The 26,860-nt window shown below is 34.4% G+C and overlaps 1 protein-coding gene across 8 annotated transcripts in view; it reads right to left on the bottom strand.

The window, feature by feature from the left end:
* The window catches only part of TBC1D30 (TBC1 domain family member 30), a 115,038-nt gene that overhangs the window by 15,144 nt on the left and 73,034 nt on the right, over nt 1-26,860 (bottom strand). For 4 of the 8 annotated variants that reach the window (XM_074269730.1, XM_074269729.1, XM_074269727.1 and 1 more), the window contains 5 exons: nt 26,513-26,638; nt 22,439-22,624; nt 17,688-17,862; nt 15,733-15,901; nt 6,027-6,132 (listed from right to left, as the gene is read on the bottom strand). In XM_074269730.1, the coding sequence (XP_074125831.1) occupies nt 6,027-6,132; nt 15,733-15,901; nt 17,688-17,862; nt 22,439-22,624; nt 26,513-26,638 (762 nt within the window). The remainder of the gene's footprint in view (nt 1-6,026; nt 6,133-15,732; nt 15,902-17,687; nt 17,863-22,438; nt 22,625-26,512; nt 26,639-26,860) is intronic. The other 4 variants (XM_074269725.1, XM_074269732.1, XM_074269728.1 and 1 more) reach the window with 1 other exon arrangement.

Genomic DNA, 26,860 nt, shown 5'->3' on the forward strand with positions numbered 1-26,860 from the left:
TCATTAAAAACAAATATCAAATAAAATAAGGCAAATTCAGAATCTAATCTTCAAAAATCCCTATATTAACACAAAAGTGTCAAATTAATATTTTCAAAATTAATATTCAATCATTGCTTTTGCTAAAAAGTAGTGATAATTATTTTAGTGGTAGCAAAAAGGTTTCTTATGTTGTTAATAAATCAAGTTAAACTATTTCATCCTTATTTCAGTTTCTAAAAGTTATTTTGTGTATCTTTTATGACATACATTAATATAGTAATATAGTAATTACATATGAAAACATACTGGCACAGACCAATCATAACCAAGAGGAAAGCACAGAATAATGGAGAACAGTGAGTCCAAAGTCAAGAAAACCTGGGCTCCCCATCCCATCTCTGACACTTCCCCACTGTGTGACCAAAGATGAGATATCACAACCTCTCAGAACTTTAGTTTCTTTATCCATTAAATGAGGATAACATCCTTAGTACAGACTTTATAGTTTTGTTATTTCATAAATCAGAAAATATACATAAAGCACTTTTCAAAAGACACCATATAAATATCATGTATTATCATATATTCTTTTGCCTCCCTTACAGAATTATAGAGTTTTATAGTAATAAGAGATCTCAGTGACCATCTATTACAAAATTCATACAGAAATTAACACAACAGGAATCTGTAAATGAAAGTTCGCCAACCCCCAAAGGGATTCATGAATAGATTTCAGGGAGTCCATGAACTTGGGTGGAAAAAAATTACATCTTGATTTCAACATAATTGGTTTCCTCTACAATCCTGTGTATTTAAAGCATGTCCTTAATAAAAATAAATAAAATTTTATAGTAACATATATTTAATGATAAATTAAAAAATCCCATGTTTTAAAATACAAAGGATACAATGGCTTCCCCAGAAAGCCAAAGGAATCCATGACCAAAAAAGTATATATATATTTAATAAGTTGCTTTTGCTTAAAGATCTCCAAAATGAGGGACTCACTTTCTTTCTAAGCAAAACTTAACCTTTGTATAATTGTAATTGATAGAAAGCTTTTCTTTGTAACAAGCTTAAATCTCCCTCTTCACAATTTTCATCAATTGCTCCTACTTTTGCCCTTTGAGGCCAAAAAGAACAAATCATGGGGGAAAGCTTCCACATGGTTTCAAGTATTTTTCAAACCTTTCAAGTACTTTTAAATACTCTTTGTGCAAATCACTTTCAATAAATTTTCATAGTGCATGGACTCAAATTCCTTCCCCATTTTGGTTTTCTCCCACTGAATCTGCATCAAAGTCAGCGACCTTCTAATTAGATGTCAAAAAGGATTTCAAAGGGGGAAAAGAGTGTTATAATAATTTTACCTTAATTTGTATACTGTTTTATTGTTTACGAGCATTTCTGCACATATATCATTTGACTTTTATGGCCTTATGATTTCATTGGACACATCTATGTCTGGAGGGTAGGTTAAGTCAATATCATGCTGATGTTTGTCAATAAGAGGGGAAGGAAATAACTAGAAGCTGTAAGGGCAGATGGCAAGAATTAGGATGCTGAGGGCTAATATGAAGAGAATGCAAGGGATGTGGCTGGTCAGGGAATTGTGCTACTCTATAATTTAATGCTTTAAATCTAACCAAAAAATTAAACAATGCTGCATTTACCAAGTCCCTTGGCACATGACCCAAAGGACACAAATGCTTTCCAGTTAATTCTCCTGATTCCTGTGCAGGACAACTCAACCAAAGGCATCTCAAAGACTAGAAAAGGACCAGCTCTGGGTGGCTTTCCTTTTTAATCAGTCATACTTTCTGGCTTCTTGATCTCAAATTTTCAAGTCAGAATAAGGGTGAAATTAATTGATTTGTCATTTTATTTCACTTAAATGACAAGATGGCCAAAAAATAGCACTCATTTGTTTTCAGGTCACATGAATGTGATGTCAACAATCTAGCTTTTAGTTTCCGGAATAGACAAAGTTTTTGAGGATGATTTCAAAAGCTTTTAAGTAGAAAAAAAAAAGGAAACAATCAAACAAACTTCGCCTAAGTTGCATGAGAGGGTAAAGGTTAGGCGATTGTTCTTACTAAAATAAGGTTTGAACTGTATATAGAGCATATAGACTCTATGGTCTATAGGCCATAGACTAAGTATGAAAAGTCTTTGCAAGATATTTAATGAAAGAAAATTATGCCAGACAGGAAGTCCATTCCAAATGACCAAGGAATTTCCTACAAGTCTCTGAAATACACATAAAAGCATGAAATTGGAGAGTTCCAAAAAGTGGCAGGAGAGAGAACAATCCAGATTATCAACTGATAATCTTGGAGATAAACATACCAGTGGGGCAATGCTATGTAATTATAAATTTATAGAATTACTTCTGATTTCTCAAGGTTATCCCCACAATTTCGTGAGAAAAATGAAGCCTTGGTCAAGAACCTGAGACTCAAATTCTTACATTGGAAAATGGGATAAAGATACTCAGAACTTACACGGACTACATGAGAAAATAAAGTATAATACAGAAATGCATCCAAAAACAATAGTAACTAGAATATTTATAGTACTTTGTATTTTTCAAGCAATTCAAATATGCTACCTCATTTTCTCTTCAGAACTATTATCCCCAAGAAAATAAGATACAGAACAGTTTTAAATGGTTTGCCCATGGACATATCCAGGATGAGAGTCTGGATCTCTTGCTTCCTAACCCAGTATTTTTCCATTATACCATATGTCTTCTCCAATCCGTGTTATGTCATATTATTTACTCTGAACACTCTCATTTCTTTCATGTTTGTTTAAGACTGAACAGTATCTGTACGATATTTAAATATTCTTTCATATAGTCCAACAGCCACAAGGCAGATGGCTTTTGGGAGAAAAAAGAAGAATAAAAATCTGCTAAATGCTTTCTAATTTGTAAAACATTCTCATTCTCATCCCTAAAGGAAGTGAGTTCTTTTATATCTTCATTTTAAAAGAAAAAAAAGGATCAAATCCTGGTATTTTGATGACTGTATCAATTATTTCTTTTGGAATGGTACTAGATAGTAAATGTAATATATTCTAGATTTTACCAATGATCTCAGAGCCAAAGCATTACTGAATCTCAGAATGGAACTCTCAGAGGCTGCTTTGTCCAATTTAACTCCCAATGCAGAGATTTGCAACAAAGCATCACTGATAAATGTCTAGCCTGCCTCTATTTCAATATTTTGATAAAGGAGAACTCTCTGCTTTGTAAAGCATCCTGTTCTCTTGTTAGACAACTTGTTTCATTTTATTGAACCCAAACCTGCCTCCTTGAAATTTCTTTCTATTATTTGGAATTCTGCCCTCTGGGACTAAAGACAAATCCAATCCTATTTTCTCACATTCCAGCCTTTCAAATATCTGAGGCTGAAACCTGTGTGCCTAGAAATTCTCTTTTCTAGACAAAACATCATCAATTCCCTTGACAACTCCTCATATGAATTTGAGACCCCTTCACTATGCTAAGTACCCTCCTTAAGTTGTTCTGAAGCATGTTAATATCTCTCTAAAATATGTCTCAAAGAATTTTATGTAATATTCCTGGCATGGTGCAAACATCACTTGTACAGGATGACAATTCCCTCCCTGAATTAGAATATTCTATTTCTATTTGGACTGGATCTTCGATTTCATTTGTGTAAGGTGCTCCCATGAAAGAAGTTCTCTGTACCAACACAGATCAGCAACTGTTCACAAGTTAAAGAATTACTTGGGAGTGTAGCGGGGTGATGCAGTGGATAAAGCGCCAATCCTAGAGTCAGAAGGATGTGAGTTCAAAAATTGCCTTAGACACTTGACATTAGCTGTGTGACTCTGGGCAAGTCACTTAACTCTAATGGCCTCAAAAAAAATTAAGGAATTTCTTGGGACACTGAAAGGCTAAGCAACTTTCCCAGTTTATTATATTCAGCATGTATTATAGTCTTCCTAACTCTGAGGTTGATTTTGTAGCAACTATCCTGGGAAAATGACTTAAACGCTGCTTGCCTCAGTTTCCTCATCTGTATGGTGAAAATATTAATAATAGGACCTGTCAGAGAACCAGCCCTGAAGTCAGGAGGACCTGAGTTCAAATCTGGTCTCAGATACTTAACACTAGCTGTGTGACCCTGGGCAAGTCACTTGACTAATTGCCTCAGCAAAAATAATAATAATAATAATAATAATAAAATAATAAAAATAATAATAGCACCTGTCTCCCAGGGTTGCTGTGAGGATCAAATAAGATAACAATTGTAAAGTATTTAGCACAATGCCTGGCACAAAGGAGGCACTATATAAATGTCAGCTATTATTATTATCATGCCATATGGTCACTCATCTATGTCATTCATATACATAAATGATGAGTAACAAGTATATTCCATCAAATGCAATTAACAAGTTTCACAAAAATACATTATTATCTCCCCAAGATATCTCACACTCAACACCTCCTAATAAGTACTTATTATCCTTTCTCCACCAAAGTTACTCCCATTCCAAGTTTCCCCATTATCATTAAAGACAAAATCATTTTTGTGATCTTCCACAATCTCTCCTTCTTCTGCCTCTTCCCACATATCTAAGCAGCTGTCCAGCTGTCCAGTTGTGTACATTACCTTCACATTTCACATCCTTCACATCTGATTCCTTCTCTTTACTCACATAGCCACCACATTTGGATAAGTTTTCATCCCTTCTCACTTGGACTACTGAAATCACTCCTTAATTGGTCTTCCTACTTCAAATTTCTCCTGCTCTAATCCATCCTCCACACACTCATCAAAGTAATTTTCCTAAAGCACAGGTCTGATCATCTTCAACTTTTTAAATAAACTCTAGGTATAAGTACCAGGTCTATATGCCAAAGAAATTTAAAACAAAAAGGGAAGGGATCTAAATATTTATAGCAGCTCTTTTAGTGGTGACAAAGAACTGGAAATTAATAGAATGTCATCCATTGGGGAATGACTAAACAAGTTTTTTTTAATATTTGATGCAATGGAAACTATTGTGCTACAAAAAAATTACAAGCAGAATGCTCTAAGAAAAACCTAGAAGAACTTACATGAACTTATACAAAGTGAAATGAGTGGAACCAAGAGAACATTGCATGTAGTCACAGCAATATTGTACAATGATCAACTGTGAATGACTTAGATTTTCTCAGTAATACAATGATTCAAGACAATTCTGAAGAATTTATAATGAAAAATGTTATTCATTTTCAGAGAAAGAGCTGTTGGAGTCTGAGTATAGATCAAAACATATTTTTCTTTATTTTTCTTGAGTTTTGTTTGCATTTTTTACAACATGACTAATATGGAAATATGTAATGTTTTTCATGACTTCACATATATAATTTATAACAAATTCATTGCTTCTACAATAAGGTAAGAAGAAGGCCTGAGAGTGAAGAAGAAATTTGGAGCTTAAAAAAACTTTTAAAACAAATGTTAAAAATTATTTTACATGTAATTGAGGGAAAATTAAATATTAAATGTTAAGTAGATAGATGGATACAGATAGACAGATTCCAGTGGGTTACTGTTTGCCTCCAGGAAAAAATATAAACTTGTTTGTCTGGTAACTACTTGGCTCCAACCTACCTTCCCCCACTTTCCAGTCCAACAGAACTGGCCATCCCACTGTTCCTGTCATACAATACAACAGGAAAGATCAAGAAATAGTCCCTTTTGGAGATGGCTAAGAACTCTAGAAGATGAATATAAGGAAGGGCTGTGCTCCAGCTATGGAAGCAGTCTTTGCAGAGATATACAAGTGGGAGATAAAATGCTAACCTGGCAAAATGAAAAAGTTTAAAATGTAGTCACCGTATTTCAATCAGTTGTGTGTTTCAACTACAACAATTTCTATACAAGCATGCGTTTATATTTTTGAAGATTTATTTCTATTTAGGATTCTACTTTTAAAAAAATCTCTATAAAGCACAAAATGGTAACATCCACTGAAACAGATCTGCTGTTCTCTCCTCCCTTTCTCTGCTTACTCACCTGCATGAGTTCATTGCTTTCGATTAGATTGTCCTCTAGCATCTCCTGAGTCAGTCTTCCCATTGTACTGTAGAATTCATCAGCTGTTTCACAGCATTCTATCTGTCTGTATTGGAAAAAAAATAAGCTCTTTCTGAAGTTCTTGTCATGCAAGCAAATAAACATTACCATGATATACACTGTTCTCCATAAGAGCCAACAAACTACAATAATATATAAAATAAACAAAAATACTGGCCTGCAATTTCTCCTGTTCCCTTTTGACGCACTCTAAATTATGAGAACTGACATTTGATATAAAGTTTGTAAAATGCATTATAAACCCGATCTCATTAGATCTTCACAACAATCCTGTGAAGGAGATATTTCTAGAAGAATTATTATCTCCATTTTGCAGGTGAGGAGACTGAGGTTTGATGAGCTTGATTGATTACTAAGGATCAAAGATGGTATTCAAATCCATGAGAATGTAGGAATTAAAACATAGAAGAAGAGAAAAATGAAAACTCACTGTTGCAATGGCATATACAAGGAAGCACAAAAGTCTTTGGTACAGTTATAATTGATACTTAAACTTTCATAGCTTAAAACTGTACAAGACTTTTGGGATCAGTTGTATTTTTGTGCTTGTATATAACTTGGTACGGCCTCATTAAAAATAAACGTTTCTCCATTCTCCTCAAAGAAGGCACTAGCTTCTAGTGCAGTTTAAAATCTCTTTCTTTCAAAAAAAAAGATAGAATTCCAAAAATAAGAAGGTTTCAAAGGTATTTCTAGTTCCAAAAGCTAGATTAATGATTTTAGTAGATCTCTTTAGTAGAAGATGGGACTACTCCTGTACCATCATCAGCACATGTATTTTGAAGGGCAACTCTGTTGTTTCCCTAATGTAATTCAAACTCCTTATGACCAATAACACACCTTTTCAAGACAGGCAGGGGAAAAAATGTAATGAAGAAAACAGACCCTTTGTGGATTTGCCAAGCTTAATTCTTCTAGTGAGTTGCAAGTTAGAGGGATATAAATTTAATAAAAATATACAAAAACATTAAAAATATATATTACTCTGTAGCTGCAATTAATACATCTCTTGAACTTTATAGTAATGCTCATAAGCAGCCCTTCTATTATATCTATATCAATAATATATATATATATATAATTTATATTCTTTATAGATATTTCAGGCTTAATAGCATTTATTTTAACAATGAGTTATGCCTAAATTAAGTACTTGTATGAGATCTTATCTTGAATGACAGTTGGAATAAAATTTATATTATCTCTTTTTTTTCTCTTCTATCATTAACATCCAAATACATAAGCAAGCCTGAATGATTAAACATATTCTATGCTGGTTTGCTATTTTAATTCCCTGCAACCTCCTCACTGAGTTCATTCCTTTTCCTACCCCAATCAGCACCTACCACATTATCTGGCATGTAGTAGACATCTAACAAACACACTGGACTGCCTGATTCTCTTGGTGGGCCAGGAAGGAGGATTAGCATATTTTTCCCTTCTTCTAGAGCAGTCAGAAACCACTATTCCTCAGAAACCTCTCTTTTGTCTCGAAACTCTTGCAATCTATTTATTCACTCTTCTAGGTCACTCCCCCAACTTTCTCAATGACTTTACCAATAGGCTTTCTCTCTATATCATTACTGGATAATACCCTAGTAGACCTGATCATTCATGTTGATGACCACCCCCCAATTATATATAGTTCCTCAATTACAATGACTTTATTCTCCAACTCATTTTAGCCATGCACCTTAGACCTTACAATTTCATGAAATAGTCCCCCCCAATGAAAAATCCCTATTTCCAAATCTTATACCCTATACCTCTTTCACTCATACTAAAGTAGCTTTTTCTATCACTGAGACTTCTAGTCCCCATCCTATTGGCTGAATCAATCTTTCCTGTTCTGGCTTTACTTACTTCCATATCCATTATTGATTCTAAATCCATTTTGGTGATTCACTATCTACTATTCTAGGATCCTTCACTTTCTATTTTGGCTGACTGTGCTTTAGTGGCCATCCACATCTGATTTCTCTAATTTTGCACCTACAGCACTAAATATCACTTAAGAAGGCCACAAAATTAAACCAAGTTTATCCAGCATTCCTTATACCCTACTTTTACTGGCTCCTCATATCATTCCTTACAACTTTTGAAAATTTTTCATTCTCCTCAAATCATCAAATATGCCCTCCCTGGGATTTACAATAGATGATTTAGCCTATTACTCCACTAAGAATCTTAGGATCCTCTAATTGTACTCTTTCAACTACCCTCCACTACTCTTCCCCCAATTTTTTTTAATTTTTTAATTAAAGCTTTTTATTTTCAAAACATATGCATGGATAATTTTTCAACATTGATCCCTGCAAAATCTTGTGCTCCAATTCCCCCTCTTTTCCCCATTCTTTCCCCTAGATGACTCACCCCAATTTTTAAACCTCATTAGTTATTTTCCTTCTTTCCTCTAATCAAAGAGGAAGAAATTATTCTACCCCTCATTAAGGCTAATTCAAAACCATTAATCCATCCCTTTTCTCTTTCTTCCTCTAGAACTTGTTCCAAAAATCATGCCCCCTTCCTTAAATATTTTCAGTCTTTCCTCTTTCTCCCTTTCCATTTATTTAAAACTACTTCAGGTTTCCAATACTTAAAAAACCTACCCTTATATCTACTTTCAACCCTTCTATCTACTATTCCTGGGGGGGGAATTTCTTGGGGAGAAAAATAAAATTGTCCTTAAGAAATGTTTTTGTTTCCTTATGTGTGGAGTAAGATATGGTGAAGAACTTACAGATTAAGCACATATTGATCAGAGACTGCTAGCTAACGTAAGCCAGACCTATAGACCCCAGTCAAGTGAAGGCCTAGGCTGCATCCCATTGTCCAAATATGGCATGAAGTGACCAAAGGTTGTAAATCATTTTGTCGGCTACTTTCCGTTGTTGACTACTTCCTGCTGACCAAAATAGGGGAGTGCAGAATTGTATGACCAATCACAACACGTGGAGGGTGGGATTTTGGAGGTTCTTTGTCTGAAATGTATAAAAGTTGTGAACATTTTCAAGGGAGTGGCTCTCTCTCCTGCTGTGAATTTGGCTCACAGACCAGGATGGGGTCCACTTCTCCAGATTCTAATAAATAATTCTGCTTTTCTATGAGTGATCCCTCACATTTATCAGTTACAATCTTCTTAAACTTGTGTTATTAAATCTCTGCATCTCTCCCATTCTATTGAAACTATTCTCTGAAAGGTCACCAAAAATCCCTCTAAATGTCAAATATAATTTTTCAGGCCTCCTCTCCTCACCCACTCTCTGCAACTTTTTATATGGTCAACAATCTCCTCATATTCGAAAATCTCTCTTCCTTTGATTTAAAATTCTTTTTGTTCTCTTAATCCCTTCCATTATCCCCTTTGGTACTTTTTTATCTCCTGATATTTTAATATGAAGTGGTTTCCTAGGTTCTGTCTTAAGTTTTTTTTCATTTTTCTCTATACTTTCTTCCTCAGAAATTTTACTCCTAGAGCTTCAACCTCTATCTTAAAGACTAAAATCCATATATACAATCCTGATCTCTCTTCGCAGCCATGGACTCAGACTCACATTTTCAGCTGTCTATATAGGACACTTCTGCCTCCATATTAATCAGAACCTCAAACTCACCAAGGCCAAAATAGTCCCTCTTATCTTTTTGACTTTTTTATTTATTTTAGTGATATTACCATTCACTTAATCTACTAAGTTTGAAACTTTGGAGTTCTCTCTTTTTCCTCTCACTTCAGAGTTACCTCAAAACTTTGGATCTTCTATAATTTCTCTCCAACCCATATCTTTCTTTCTATTCCCAGTGTGCTACTATCCTTTACCATCTCCCCTCTCTAATCTAACCTTCATACTGTTTCTAAACTTATGTCGCTCTTCTAATCAAATAATTTTATTAGCTTTTCATTGTTTCAAAATTCTCTACCTGGTATTCAATGTCCTTCATAAACTACTCCCCTACCTTTCTAATTTATCTTATCTATCTATTCCTTCCCACAAATTTTACCCACAAGCTACACTTTTGTACCTCCTAAACAAATACTGTTTCCCTGCTTTCTTGTCTTTGTTTACACTGTTTCCTGGGTATTTATCCCTTTCTATCCATTTTTTGAAAGTCCAAATCAAATGCTACATTCTCCATGAAACCTTCCCTGAGTCCCTCCCCCAACTAGGAAGCAATGGCCATTCCCCACCCACCCTACAGGACATCACAAAGTACTTTGATTTATACTTTTAAGTGCAGTTATCATATACTACTTTGCACGTGTATTTATTCGGGCAATTGGAAATTAACTGGAAAAATTTTAAATAGAAACTAGGCAAATTACACTGACACTAATTATAATTATTTTATACAAAAGTTTAATCAATGGAACTGAATTGCCATAAAAGGACACCAAAAGAGCCTCAAAAGCAACTTTGTCAGAAAACTCTGAATCATGTGCCAAATAAAAAGACAACTGACAAAGAACTCTGGGTTAAAAAACTCATTTGTAAAATCTGACAAAAGAAGGATGATGAGCAATTATAAGCAATATTGTTTCATAAAGAAATGAGAAGCAATGGTGGGTAAAGTCCCACTATAAAGAAAGCTTGGCAAGATATCCAAATAAATAAAGATATCCCAAGAATATTTAAGGGTAAAAATGGAAGGAAGAATAAAAACTAAATAAAAATTGCAAAATTGCAAAAATCATTATAACTATTTTTTCCATCAAGGACAATATAACCACTACAATTAAACCCTAGCATAACAGTATTAGATTCCTTATTAGATAAGGCAGAAATGGCACTAATGGGACCAAAATTGAGGAGGAAACTATATTAAATTAAGTTTATAAAGAGAAAAGAGCTGTGCTGGAAGCAACATAATTATGAAGTCACTGGGAGACCAATATATAAGTTATTTAAAGGAGTCGCAGATACCAAACATATGGACAAAACCAGACCTTATTAAAATGTGATAGAACATAAATAAATAACTACCAATTTATGTCTCTACTCTCCCATCTATACACAACCTCAGGGGCCTTATATTTTCATAAATAGACGACATCTTTCATGAAGTTATTAATAGGGGGAAAACAGGCTTTTACAAGCAATATTCAACAATGGATTGCATAATTGCAACTAAAATGTGTAGGATATGGAATCCTGTTATGCTATTGTTATTTGTGAAAAGCACTTAATTGAACAGAACAAAATGCTGCTTGACAAGAGATTTTACAACAAAGTATCAAAGTCATTCAAGTTTTTTTGAAAGATGTAACAACAGAAAAATCCAGTTTAAGGATCCTCTGCCAAATATGGAGAAGCATATTCAGAAATGAATATTCTCCAAGTCAAAGGGGGAGCTTCTTTGTGGATAGAGAGATATTCCAGGAGCTTCTCTTGCAACATTATATTATGCTGATAGCATCAAGCCCCAAAACATTACAGTACCTCCTGGAGAACTTTTGATGGCTCAGAACAATGAGCAAGTGAGGTTTGAGCTAGGATCTATTATTGGCCAATCAATGAAAGCTAGAGAGTTTTGAGTTTAAAGACATAGCCTAGGGGTTCCATTTAAATCATAATGGGTCTGGTTTTCCAAAGCTATATTTCAGGATATCATAAATGAAAACTACATAAGAGGAAAAAGTTAATTGTCCCAGTTTTTCAGGTTTGCCTCTTCTATCAAAGGTGATAGAATAAATAAGTAGGTAAGAAAAAGAAAAAAAAAAAAACTAAGAACCTTTGTGAACTATAAACCAACCAAAATTTATATTCCTTTAGACATAGCACCCACATGTAATGAAGAGGAAGAAGAGGTGTAAGAGGAGGAAAGAGCAGATTGGAGTTGGGAGAAACTTGAGGCAGGATTACCAGCCATCAAGCTATTGCAGTAGAATAGATATAAAGCATTTCCCCCTTTTGAATGTGAAATGTCTTATTTGTGAATAATGATGGAAAAAGAGTTTAGAGAAGACCTGAGAGAAAGCAATCTCTCAATGCAAAATACTGTAAGAGCTTGGGAGCTGATAGTAAAAAGTACTAATCTGAAAGGTAAATGTGGTTGAAATATCTTACTTCCCATGTGCTATTATATGGATCTTGAGGATGATAGGTAGGAATCCTTCATAACTAGAACTTTTTGGCAACTAAAGAACTCTATCAAGGACAAGTCCAACAGAAATGTGAATTTTGGTTTCTCACCTTAAGGTCAAGTTGAGTCATCGCACTCAAATAAATCTTGCTTTAGGACAAGAGTCCATCAGTGATCAAAGACATAGAAGTCAAGAAAAGAGAAAGAAGACAGAAATAGAAAAAAAGAAAAAAGAGCTGCTACTTCAACAACAGAGACTAGCAGAGGGGAGGAAAACAGCGCTGAAAACTGATCTATTTGGAAGATAGTTTCACTCTTCAAAAGAGCTGATTGTAGAAAAGAGGCACCCTCTGCTTTCCTAAATGCTGGCTGGAGAAACTACAAGCAAAGCTGTCTGACTCTATCGCCACTATGGCATAAATCCCTTGAGAGCCCAGTAAGTAGACTTGAAAAGATCTGAGGATGGTAGATTTATGTGAAGGGTTTTGTTGAAAGAGTGAACACTAGAATTGTTTTTTTTTTTTTTTTTTTTTTTTGTCTTCTTTTATATCCCTCATGGCTTCACATCCTGGGACAGAGTAGGTACTTGATAAATGCTTATTGGCTTGTCTACTGACTTCAGAGGCTTCCCAAGTGAAAAGATCTTAAAAGCTTTGAAATCTATAGATTTAAGATCTTTGTTTTCACTAAAAGATCTCAGAACTGTTTCAAAGTCCTAAGAGAGCAAAAAGATATAGAAGAGGAACAACTCCACCCATCACTTGCTAGGTTGTTAGATACATGAGTTTCCCTATTCATGCTAGATTTCTACCGAGCCCACTCTGTATGCCCACTCCTCTTCATAGATACTGCATGCACCTAAGAGAGAATATGACCCATGTTTATGGGTGGACTATAAAGCAAAAGGTACAGGTTGAAACATACAACTAATTCAGAAGACCAAAGACAGGGCTAAGAGCTATCATCAAGGAACTGTATCCTAGGTAGAAAGAGAAAATGAATGGGCACATGAGGAGAACAAGAGATAAGAGGTAAATAGTTGACCATGTAATATCAGGAAAAGGTAAGGGATTTAGACTTGAGATTTCATTGCTATAAGAAACTCGAAGAGAAGAAATTTTCTCTACCACGATAAATTTGTAACTATTCTATAATTTATGCATTTAGAGAGTTGCCTGAGAATGGGGACTGAGAGGTTAAGTGACTTATCCAAGGATAAGTCACTTAGCCAGGATATACAAAAGATAACATTTGAACTTAGGTCTTTCTGACTCCAAGGCTTGTCTTCTATCCTCAATAGTATACACTATCTCTCTCATGATTCAATGAAAAAATACATTGGACTAAGAGGTTAACAGAACCTCAAATTAAAATACCTCTGAGGCTTAGGCTTGTATTCAATTATTCAGCCTCATTGAGGAACATTTGGCTGAAGAAGTATATAATTGAAGAAAAGGTACATATTAGGAGAAAATGAAAAAGTAAATCAATATCACTGCTAAATTTCCTATGGGTGAGCCGATACACTCAGCTGAAAGAAATGTTATATTCTGAAACAAAGGCAACAGGAAAATCAGGTTTTTTTAATCTGTAAAAACAAGAAATTCAAGTATATAGAAGAAATATCAGGTGATATTTGACCCACCTTCTGCTTTCAGGTACACAAAATATGATTTCTTTATAGATGAAATAAGAGGTAAATGGCTTCTGCTAGCTCAACAGCTATGGAGAAGAGGAGGGAGAAGGATGAGATTACAGATATGCTGACTTCTAGTGCAATGCTGCTTGCACTATAAAATCCTGAATTGGTAGATGACAGTTGATGGTTTTTTCTTGTCCCTTCCCCACAAATAATGTTCCAAATACAGTAAGGAAAAAGGCTTATCTTAGATAATTTAGCAAAATCAGCCATATTGACCATATCTAACATCCAACAGTATGTACAATTAGAGTTCAGACAGAATTTCCATAATCTTAACTAACACCTGACAAAGTAATGCATGATACATTAGGAAGTCTTGTACCATTCTTTATTTTTAATCAAAGAATAAGTGGTACATAAAATGAGAATATAATCAGATTGGATTTCTTTCATAGATATGTCTAAGGGGAAAATTCTTAACTAAACAAGTGAAAAGGGTGATCATAAAAGATAAATCAAACATTTTGGTTGCACAAAATTGAAAAGCTTTTTCAAAAACAACCACTGTAAACTAGAACAAGTAGAGAAGCTGTGGATTGAAGAGGAAAATCTTTGCATCAAATATTTTTGAGAAAGGTCTAATAACCAAAAATGTGTAGGGAGCTAACATAAATAAATAAGACCGAGAATATAAAGATAACAAACCATGAATTATCATATGAAAGACTGCTTCAAATTACTAATAATTAGAGAAAGGCAAATCAAGACAACACTGGGGGTTTCATTTCACACCCAGTTAATTAGCAAGGATGATAAAAGTAGGCACTAATCAACTCTAGAGTGAAATAAGCACGTTAATACATTATAGGTAGAGTTATGAAACAATCCAGCTATTTTGGAAAATAATGTGGAAAGATGTTTTGAACAACTAAGTAACTAAATGGTGAGAATACTGGAATTGGAGTTGGTGAACTGGAGTTGGTAAACCAAGAGTTCAATTTTTGCCTGAAACACTTATTAGCAAACTGTAAGTCGTTTTACCTAGAAAGCTATTTTATTAATTTGTAAAATAGGCTAATAATAGCATTTACTTCATTGAGTTGTTGAGAGAATCAAATGAAACAATATGTGGAAAGAACTTTGAAAACTTTAAAGTGATATCTAAATGCTCGTTATTATTAAAATTTTTAAATGTCTAAGATTTATTTCTATGCCTTTGTCCCAGAGATCTCACTGTTAGGATCGTACCTTTAGAGGTGTCAAAGACAGAAAGAAAAGTCTCATCAAATATTCAAAACAATACTTGTGATAGCAAAGAATTGGAAACAAAGTAGATGACTAAACAAATCTTAGCACATGAATGTAATGGAGTATTACAGCATTATAAGAAATTAGTGTTGACTACAAAAGTCTATTTCCTCCTCAGTACAGCTTAGTCTTGAATGTCAATATTTGTCAATTCTTGATCATATGAGAATGGAAAACAGGGATAGGAATATTATCAAAGTTAGAAGGAACATTAGAGATTGCCTAATCCAAAATACTCATTTTACAAAGAGATCAGGGACTGTGTCTTATCTTAATTTTGCGAAATGAGTAATGTTTACATTTAACCTAAAATGCCACATTATCCAAAAAGTACCCTTCTTCTGCTTTTCCCTAATGTAGAATATTGAGAATTAGAGTCTACCAAAAGCTATCTGAGAGAGAGGAAAATTCTGGAGACCTGAATAATCCATTTAAAATATAACCAGCTCTGAACTTGACTGCATCTAGGATTTCTGAGGGTTAAGTCCAATGACCTTCTTTCATATTTCATGTGTCTATTTATCACTGACAAATTACAGCATAAGTATGATTTAAATCTCTTGATCTCTATTACAAAGCAAATCAAAGAATACTTACTCTCCTAATTTTGCCCAGATTGCCAGGGATACCCTCAGTATGATTTCAGAACCTTCAAAGAAGACAGAATCCCATATCTTTAAAACTGTATGATTAGGGAGGCATGTGGCAAAGAGGGTCAGGAACCACTGCATGGTGAAGACATTTGTAAGTGGGGGCTCATATCCACCTGGAAGAGAACAAATACATTGAGTCTCCTTTGGTTAGATAGCTTAAAGAACATCCAAACACAATTACTTTCCATATCTCTGTCTCCTTCCAAAGTTGTCAAATTTTCTTGCTTCTTCCAAATTTCTAAAATGGAATCATAAAATCATTGGAATCTTAGTGTTTGAAATGACCTAGTTCTTATTTTATGTATGAAACTTTTCTCAGTTGTAGCCTAAAAAAACGAGTTTCTTTTACCAGATTCCCTCCAAATCAAAATGGAAAATCAAATGATCCAGAAGCAAAAGTTTAGGTGATACCAAATAACCATCAAGATTGTTCAGTGAATATATGTGTCTCTATAGATGTATATATGTCCATATATGTGCATAAATAAATACTTGTGTGCATATATCCCTTGGAATTATATTTTTAATTCTTAACTTTTCCTCCAGAATTTAATCTAAAGGATAGCTGTCCTATTTTTAATCATGTTATAAAATGAGCAGGGATTAAGTAGTTATTGCTGTTTTAAAATTCCAACTCTCTTCCTTTTGGCATCCTGTGGCATAAAGGCAGGGCTATCAGTGTGTTGAAGGACTTGTGAGTGCAGACATGCATGCTAGTTGCCAACTCTCCTGGCAGATAACTGATTTTGCTGTTGGCACTTGGATCATGAATTGTTGGTGAAAGCTAGATAGTGCTGTTTTTCAAATTCAAATAATCTATCTTTGCTTAATGGACTTCCTTCACAAATTGTCTTATTTCTGACTAAAGGAGAAATCAGAAAGGCTCTTTCAGATCAAGGTTAGTTCCAAGATCCACAATTAAATGAAAATAAAAATGGTTACCTGCAGTTAAGAAAAAGGGGTATTTCAATTCCAAGGCATTTCCACTGTAACTTGATAGAAAAATAAATTGTTATCTCTTCAGCTTTTGTTTTGTTCACATTGTTGTTGTTTTTTTTTATTCTTCATGACCCCGTGGTTCTGCCCAAGAGTCCCACAGCTAGTAAGTGTCTGAGGTCATATTGGAACTCAGTCTTCCCAACTCCAGGACCAGAGTTCTATCCACCGAACTTTTTACCTCACATACAAAATGGCAATTCATACTGAATGAAAATGAATAAAAACTACTCCAAGTCTGGTGTTAATTTGGACACCAAGAAAAAGTTTCACAACTAATAAAAAACAAATTTAATAGACTTATCACTGAAATGGTGAAGTCAATGAAAACCATTATTTCTCAGATTTGCTGCTTTGTTTTTTTCCTAACACTGAAAATGTGTTGCACTGAATCGTCCAGGGGTTCTCAAACTACAGTCCACGGGCCAGATGCGGCCCGCTGAAGACGTTTATGCGGCCCACTGGGTTATGACAAATGGGCTGAGGGGCAGAGACAGAGTGTGAGTTTTTGTTTTTAGTATAGTTTGGCCCTCCAACAGTCTGAGGGACAGTGAACTGGCCCCCTTTTAAAAAGTATGAGGATCACTGAGGTCCATCTCATCTCCATTTGTGAGTTTGTTATTTAAAATTCATTCAACAATATCATTAAATACCCACTACTGCACTAGGCATTAGGGTACACAGACAAAATGGAAATAGTACTTACCCTCAAGGAGTTTACATTCAACTGGGAAATGCAATATATAGATAAAACAACAAATAAAGGATAATGTAAGGTTAGAGTGAAATTTGTCCCTCTCTCCCCCGGCATTCCCACCAAAGGTTCATGTAAAGGCAATCATTCCAATAAACCTAGCCAATTTAATCAGAGAGACAAATCATTTGACAAATCATGATATTGACCTTTACCTCCTCCTTCCCTGTTTGAAGCTCTCTGAAGAGTATCCAGGTGCTGAGATAATTCAGGAAGTTTCATTCTCAAGAGATCTCTGAAGACTGCCATATCCACAGACAATGCCCGGAGATTGTTAACAAAGTAGCTTTCTGGAAGTACCTTATCAATGAGGTAAATCATGATCTGAAGAACAAATTTTTAAAAATCTGATTATATAATATCCTAGTCTCTTTTCCTGCTAGGAAGAAATGAAAATATTCCAGTTGGCAATGGTAACACTAGCCAAAGTCTATATTCCTCTGTGGATGATACTTCAACTCCAAATGCTCCACATTTTCTGAGGGTGATTTACATATGCAATAACTAGAGACGAACAAAATGATTCAGATAATTAAAATCAAACTAGTGTGCTGCTCTCTCAGCTTTTTATACAGGCCACTGAATCTGAACACATGAAAATTAGCTACAATTTTTAAAACCTTGTGCTCCCCTTTGACCAAAGGAAAGGATCACATCTTCTCCTCCCACTAGCCCTTGAAGTAAATTCAGTTTTTTTTCTGATACTACCTACCAAAACAGGATTTCAAGATTTACACATCCAACTTATAAGAAACTCTGAATTTTAGTGCCCCTGTGCATAGCTATTTCTCCTCTGATATAGTGTGAAACAGGGTTTTATCTTTGTATGTAAACAATTTGGTGTTTCTAGAGTTTAGTCAAAGTGCACAGACTTTCTGAATATGTTTTTAAAAATCTGAACTTAGATACAGACTTCTCACATGAGTAATTTCAACCTTAACTTCTTTTGGAACACTCTCCATTACATTTTCCAAGACATAAGCAATTTCCAGCAAGCCCTAGCAGAAACCCTTGGTACCATATAATTTTGCCTTTTCTGTCATTTATTGTTTCCTTTGCTTCATTGCAGAAGCATGAGCTCAGCTCTTTAAGAAGCTGCCTCAGTCTCAGAGTTAGAAAAAAAATCACCAAGGCTGTTCCTACATTAGGGAAAGTAGATGCTTATCTATACTTATCAAATGACTTATCAAATATAATAATATAGAGTGAGGGATTTTTTAAAAAAAAAGGATGTTACAAAGAGCTTTCCATTTATTATCTCATTTAATCCTCACAACTTTTGAAAATTATATGGGTATGTTCAGATAAGGAAATAGGTTCAGAGAAACTAACTTCATGCTGCATACTTTATCTGCTATGATACATAGGGTTTCATACAATTCTGTTTTTCCTTAAAAACAAATGATAGCCAAAAGTAAACAGAAACACCAACTTGCCAAGAGATTAAATTCTCACCATTGGAGTGATTATTTTTAATACAGCAATTGGGAAAGAGAAGTGACATGGTATAATGTACATATATCCTGGAAATAGAAAAACAGACATTGAAAAAGTCTCTTAATGTAGAGACTTTTATTGTATTTTATTGTAGGTTCGATTAGAACAGAGTAAGCCATTATAGAAAGTTACTGTCACCCTGAAAGAGATAAGAAATCACGTCCCTAATGATATGAAATAATGGAAGAGTAAATTTCAGTGGAGGAAAGATGGAAGTGAAAAGCCATGGCTAGCTGGATTCAACCTAGGATGACTTGGAGAAAAACCAGCATAAGTGAGGTCATCCTGCAGAGAATCTAGGATCTAGAATGGGAGGAATGATGGGAGGAAAAGAAGACAAGACCCAATTGATGGAACTCCAGGGAAGCCATTGGGTGAGGCAGATAAACATTGACTAGGATCATTCCTGAACATTACAAAAAACTTTTTAATACATAGAACTTACAGAATCATCAGTTTAGAGCTGAATGGATCTTAGAAATAATCTAGTCCAATCCTCTCATTTTACAGATGAGAAAACTGAAAATTAGAGAGATTAAATAATTGGCCCAGGATCAAGATTTCCCTTCAATAGGATTTTAACTGAGATCTCCCTAGTTTCAGGAAGACTCATCTTTCTGAGTTCAAATGGGACTTCAGACACTTACTAGCTGTGTGATCCTGGGCAAGTCACATAATCCTATTTGCCTCAGTTTCCCCAGCTGTAAAATGAACTGGAGGAGAAAATAGCAAACCCCTCCAGTATCTTTGCTGAGAAAACCCTAAATGGGGTTACAAAAAATAAGAAACAATTGAAAATGATGGTTTCAAGACCAATTATATTTATTATATCACCCTTTCAGTCTTTCTGCCCTCTAAACACCACCTTCCATGCTAAGTACTGAGTCTGTGTGGGTTTAGATTTCTACTTTATGGGGAAAAAAAAGACATGAGTCCAAGTTTCACCTCCCTCTAACACATACCAGCTGTGTTAATTTGGACAAGGCACTTCAGTCAGAGAATTTAGTGAGTGTATACCCATTAAGTGTCAAAGGAGATGCTGAATTGCACTGGGAGAGAGGGAGAGGGAGAAAGAGAAGGAGAGAGAGAAAGGGAAAGAGAGAGGAGACAGAGAGGAGACAGAGAGGAGACAGAGAGGAGAGAGAGAGAGGAGAGAGAGAGAGGAGAGAGAAAGAGGAGAGAGAAAGAGGAGAGAGAAAGAGGAGAGAGGGAGAGAGAGAGAGAGAGAGAGAGAGAGAGAGAGAGAGAGAGAGAGAGAGAGAGTTTCCTTATCAAGAATTCCTTATACTAATGACTCACAGATCTAGTTTATAACCAAAACATATATATGTGTATATGTATGTTATATACATATAGTGTGTATGTGTGTGTATATCTACATATATGAAATTTAAGGTATTGTTCTTTGAGTTTTCTAACTCATAATAAAATGGAATTTCTTACTTAAATATCTTAAAGTACAAAATGATGACAACTTTAGAAGTACCATGTTTAGTTAGCATACTTAACTGTCATACCAATCTGAAAGTCTTAATATATGAACTGAGGTATCAATGTTAAATGAAGATTTGTATGAAGGAAATTGAACTCGATTGTTCCTAGCAGTTGTGCCAAAAATAAACAGTACCACAAAGCTGAATTCTTGCACCAGCAGCTGGAAAAAAAATTGATACACATCCAATAAAGTTACCTTTACCTGGCAACTGCTATCAGAAGATAATAAACATTTTAAAGGCAAATTAGCATTTGTCAAAAATCTAAAGCCATCTACTTTTTTCCCTTCAGAAGTGTTATTGCAAGAATAATTTCCAAATTATATATTAAATCTCTAATCATAAGGTCCATATAGACCTAAGGACTTACGTGAAACATTTTCTTTCAGTGTGTGTAATATATTTCATTTGGGGGAAAAAATTAACAATATATTCAGTTTCTCAAATTTATCAAGTTCATCTCTAGATCTGTGAATTCTGTTCTTCAAATCACAGAATCACAAGTTTAGAACTACAAAGAATCTTAGTGGTCAACTAATTCAACCTCCTCTTTTTACAAATAAGGAAGCTAAGCCACAGAAAAGTTAAGTGAATTTTGCAAAGGCTTATAGCTAGTCTATGAACTCAGGTGCTCTCATTCCATTCTGACATCTTCCCACCTGCACCAATAGTTCATAAAATTATTGGAACCAGAAACGTGTTGGTTCAACAATAGGAATAGGTTCTCTGAAAAAATATACAGATACCTGTGGCACACTTTTAAATTTAATCTGTATCATTAACATTTTTCCATCACCTAGACAATCAACAAAACAATAAGTCAAGTCCCAATTTATTGCCTTTGCAGATTTCCAAGGTATAAATGGTCACACTGAAATTTTAACAATTCTTTGTAATTTGAGTAAGCTCTAGCACACTTCTGATTGAAACACAGTTTTTTATATTTTTTCCCCATTGCAACTTATTTTCTGCTTTTTCTTACCCTGAGATATATTATTTTGCCTTGTTCTAGATCTCTTATCTTAATCCTTTAAAAAGGCAATTCTCATTTTGCAGGCACAGAAATATAGCCATAAACTGGTTGATATTGATAAACAAAAGAGGATCTGAATAAACATAATTGTTTTGAATATCTGACTTGTCACCGTTCCATTTTTTAAATAAGTGAAGTAAATTATTTCTAGGTTCTTTCCTTGAGTAGAGAAAACAAAATGTTTTACTCACAAGACCTGAATATAGACCTAATATTATGCAGTCAGTTGTTAACACTAATATGTCATGTATGATCCTAGCAGGAATATGTATGATTGAATAATAATTATGACTGAAGCTACTGGCTTCTATAGAATTGGGCTATTATTCCCAGTAACAATACTTTTTGAGTAAGCACTCCTCATCTAATAAAAAGCAAATGTTAAAATTTGAAGAATCTTAAAAGATTCGATCATTCATTAGCAAACCCATAGTAGTATAAACAAATAGATGAATCAATGAACAAATGAATGAACAAGTAAATAAATAAATCAGATAACAGCGATCTCTACATCTAAAGTGTTTCATTTTTCATTAACAAACTACACTGCCAACAAAATACTAAACATCAATACACCTAAATTGCTAAAGTTACTTCTATGCTGTTACCAAAGAACTTCTCAAAATCTTCCCAGTGTTCTCTTGAATAAATATATTTGGTTTTCTATAACTAAAAAATGTTTTTAAAGTTGCAAGATTTTTCTTCTCTACATAAAATACAAGAATTCATTTCCAAGACATTTTCTAGACAAACTCAATCCTTTCGCCTCATCTGGGAAGAGAAAAAAAAATCACACTAGGAAATTCAACAAGATTTTGTCCCTGATTGCTCTTCTATTTTCTCAAGGATGAAATTCCCCATAGGTAGATAGACTCACTTTCAATGCATCCCCTTCATTGCCTTCCATTACTTCTAGGATAAGCGCAGCCAGGATGTTAAAACCTTGGCAATATCCAACAGACTTGTTCCATCGGGCATAGGCCAGCAGAACTCTCTTTAACACAACTCTATCTTGCTCTGCCTCTTGGCCACAGTATGAGCTGCAGCCTGTTCGGTGAAGATCCTAAAAGGGCGGGGGGGGGAGGGGGGGGGAGAAGGTTGGAAGGAGAAAACAGGGTGGACAATTTAATATAACATTATAGAAAATTTTTCCAAAAGTTGTTAGTCTGTCAAAATGTTTACCAAACTATTCAACTGTGATATGCTCTTTCCACATTTAGCAGGATTTCAGCAATGAGACAGACCAACAGACAAATAGACAGATAGATAGATAGATGCTTTATACAAAAAAAGGTGAGATTACTGTGGGTTGTGAGCTCTATTTCACTTTCATACTCTGATTTCATTCAGGCATTATTTAATTTCTTTTGGCATATGTATTTATACATGAATTTTTACACATTAGAATTAGTGACTTTTCCCCTTAATTAAAAAAAATGAGTTTGACTGATGTTAACAAACATGAACATTTCCATTACAAAGAACAGAACTAGGAAACTGAATGTAAAACCATGATTCTTAGGAATAGTTTGGTTTCATTTTTAAGTGAGTAGCTGCACTTGCCTACTTATCCATGTCCCCTTCTGAACCTCCTTTTCCTCCTATTTATTTTTTTTTAATTATTCATTGATGTTCTTTTCTTCTGAATTTTGGGGATTTTTTGGACGGGTTGGCTACTACTATCATTATCCCTTCATTGTACTTTTTTTTGCTTACATTTTCTCTTTCATCACCAACAAATAAAAGTCCTCCTTGGAGCTAATAGGCATATTCAAGCAAATCAAATCTACATATTGGATGCATCATTTTTGTTAGAATTATCCATTCTTTCTATCATTTATTCCTTGATCCTCACATCATCTTTTATATCAAATTGTTTGGTCTTCACTTAAGCTTGAATCTTCTCTTCAAATGTTTTTCATTAATTATAATTTTAAATTTGTTGTGGTGTCAGTAAAGGAGGCATTTAACATTTCTGCTTTTCTGTATTTGCTTATAGGGATTTCGTTTACTAGAAATCAGGTCAGTTTTTATAAAAGTACTATTAACAGCTGTCAAATATCCATACTTCTTTCTATTCCCCTTAATTAAACAACTTGTCTAAAATTCTATTCACTTGTTTCTCGTTAAGTTGTTAGATTTCTCTTCAGATGCATTGACATCTGCAATAATTTTCTGTTTATTTCTTCCTTTAATTTATTAAGTTTTCCTCCAAATTGATAAATGGTATGCCATTGGTTTGTGTTTATTAAAAATGGATACTATTTAATTACTTAAGATTCCTTTAAATATAATATATTTTCTCTTCTTTTTTAACAAGATCTGCTGTAACTATTAGTTTGTCTGAGATCATGATTGCTACCCTGTTTGTTTATTTTTTAAAGTCAATCAAAGCATATCTGCTTTAATCTTAATTCAGTAGCACTAGAAATAGGCTAGAACCAAGGATAACTACTAAGAATGTTCAGATACAGGTACTACCTTATTCTGTATTCTTTCATAGTGATCTATGGAGGCTAACACTGTCCCTGACTGCTGCTCAGGCAGGCAAGGGATAAGATTCTTATGGTTTCATGCCCAAATTACTTGTTGCTCCTCTGGTATATATCCCAATTCCAAGGAGCATCAGGCTTCTGGTTCCCTTCCTTCAGTATTACTATTATAAGAATTAGAAGAACAAATGAATGAAAAAGCATTTAAGAACTGTGTGCAAAGCACTTTTCTAAATACTAGACATACAAATAGAAAATGAAGATGATACCAAGAGTTCATATTCTTGACAACAATATATAGAAGGCTTAGAATGTAAGTCAACTGGAAGAGCCCAGTGGCTCTGATGGTACAGAAGAATAATGTACATAAAATCCTATCTGTTTCTAATGTTGAAGCATGTCAAGGACTTTGGGAGTAAGAGTTTTCTTTTCTGCTACTTGAGCAGTACCTGACATACAATAGGCACTTAAAATATCTTTGGTGATTGATTGATTGATTGATCAGAGGGAGCAGCAGCACCTACAGAGACAGTTGCCAGGTCAGTATCCACAAGAATTCCTCTCTTAAATAATGGGTTTGAGGACTAGGTTGAAAAAAGACAAAAGATCTGAAGAGTATTGCTGTGATTAAGGCTTTTTGGATTGCCTGCCAGTCATTGGCAGTTGGCTGACGGGTGGGTGGTGGTGATGGTAGTGGTGGTGATAAGGGCCAAAATGTTAAGCCCCAACTTTATAGCAATTGCTGCTTTCTGAAGAATGACTATAAAATGAGGATAGCTAGGATAAAAGCAGGGTAAGTAGGCTTTGATATAAAATATTGATCCGTATATTTTTACTGCTATGTTTTGGGGGGAAAATTGAATAGGATGGATATTAACAATTTTTTTTCCTTTCTACTAAATGTATATTAAAGTTAGGTTCCAGTCCTCCAAATAAGTATTTTTTAAAAGGCCATAATAATAGGATGGAAAATAGAATTTTCATGTAAGGTCCCCTCTTGGGGAGAAAAGAGCATTATTTTCACTACCACTTAAGCATATATGGAAGAAATATTTGCTTCACTTTTAATTTTTAATAAAAGTATGATTGTTTCTAAGTAGAGAATGTGTTTTCATGAAATTATTTTAAACTGGGACAGTTTTTGAATGGTGCAGTTGACAGAATGCTGAGTCTGCATACATTCTAGCACCAAAATTCTTTTATAAAGTGAGTAATACTTTAACTTATAAGTCAAGCAAAAAGAAAGCAGCTTATCTCTGTCCAGCAAGCTTTCAGGCTTCAAAGCACAGCTGAATCATGCATAATGTATAGGATTCTTTTTTAATCACACAATTCAATGTAAATGTCATCAATGATTAATTTAGGATTCTGTCTGACATAGAACAAATATTCCTCTAGACATAAGTGTGCCGACAAATGTTAAGTCAGAGAGTAGTAGATTTATTTCTACTGGTACAGCCTACTTACAAAAAAGCACCTAAGTATGCATGTATGCATGTGTGTGTGAATTCAAATTACCTAATTCTTACAATTTTTATACCTTGCCCTTCATATGTGAATTATGCTTTTTTCCTAACAATTATTTGCTGTGCTTTATTTGTGTCTGACTCTTCATGACTGAGTTTTTCTTGGAAAAGATACTTGAGTAGTTTGTCATTTCCTTCTCCATCTCATTTTACAAATAAGGAAACTGAAGTAAGCACATTAAGTGATTTGTCCTGAGTCACACAGCTAGTATCTAAAGCTACAGTTTAACTCCCCAACTGCTCCTGAAGAAAATACATTTGAATTTTTTTCCTCAGTAAATACATAGTTAAAAAACGTGCCAATCTACTCACCAACAACCTTCTTGCTCATCTGTCAAGTCCCCCAGAGGAATATTGAACTAAAACCAAAGTCATACCAATGACCTTGGCTGATTAACACCAGTTTCTAACTATGTTAATTCAACCAAATATAATTGCCTGAATACCTATATTAAAAACTCCATTTAAATCTACTATTCTATTAAATAACCTTATCAGAACACTTCAAACTTTTTAAAAATAAAAATAATTTAATGAAACCCATATCACTTTAAAGTAATTCTCTTTTTGAAATTGCCAATGCTAGATCTCAGGATCAAGTGAATCACAAATCCACTTGGTGAAAATATTGTGAGGATCATCAAAAAAAACCATCCTCTTCTCCAGAAAAAAAATAATTTCATTATAAGTTGTTGATATTCCATAAGAATTTCCTGCTAATAGTAGCATTTTCAAAGAATAGGAACAGCCAGTGTTTTACATAAGAGATGTTGGAAACAGTTGGACTATGTAGAAATGAAGAGGCAACTCATGAAATGAGAGAGCAAATAAACAGAGCATTTACCACAAGGTCATTGAATCTGTTCAGGCAAAAGTTCAGTCATTTCTTTTGCTGCTACATTAGGACAGTTAGTATCATGTTATAACAGTTACCTTTACTATCTGAATTCCCATGGAATCATCATCAGGGTTACTTCTTTCATTGAAAGTGAAGCGCATGGTTTTATCCCAATCAATGGCAATACTGTGCAAATAGTGGTCTGCTAAAGTCAACCAAACCTAGGAAAAATGCAATACACCCAAATAAAATAAGCAGTTTCTACTTTTACAACTGAATATCACATAAGAACTTTCTACTAGTTTCATCATTTCAAAGTATGTTCACTAATTTAACCCTAACACTAATGCATTGTTAGTGGAGTTGTGAATTGATCTAACCATTCTGGAAAGCAATTTAGAGGTATGTTCAAAGAGCTATCAATCTGGGCATACCCTTTGATA

This window comes from Sminthopsis crassicaudata, chromosome 5 (genome assembly GCF_048593235.1).
Source record: "Sminthopsis crassicaudata isolate SCR6 chromosome 5, ASM4859323v1, whole genome shotgun sequence".
Classification (NCBI taxonomy): domain Eukaryota; kingdom Metazoa; phylum Chordata; class Mammalia; order Dasyuromorphia; family Dasyuridae; genus Sminthopsis; species Sminthopsis crassicaudata.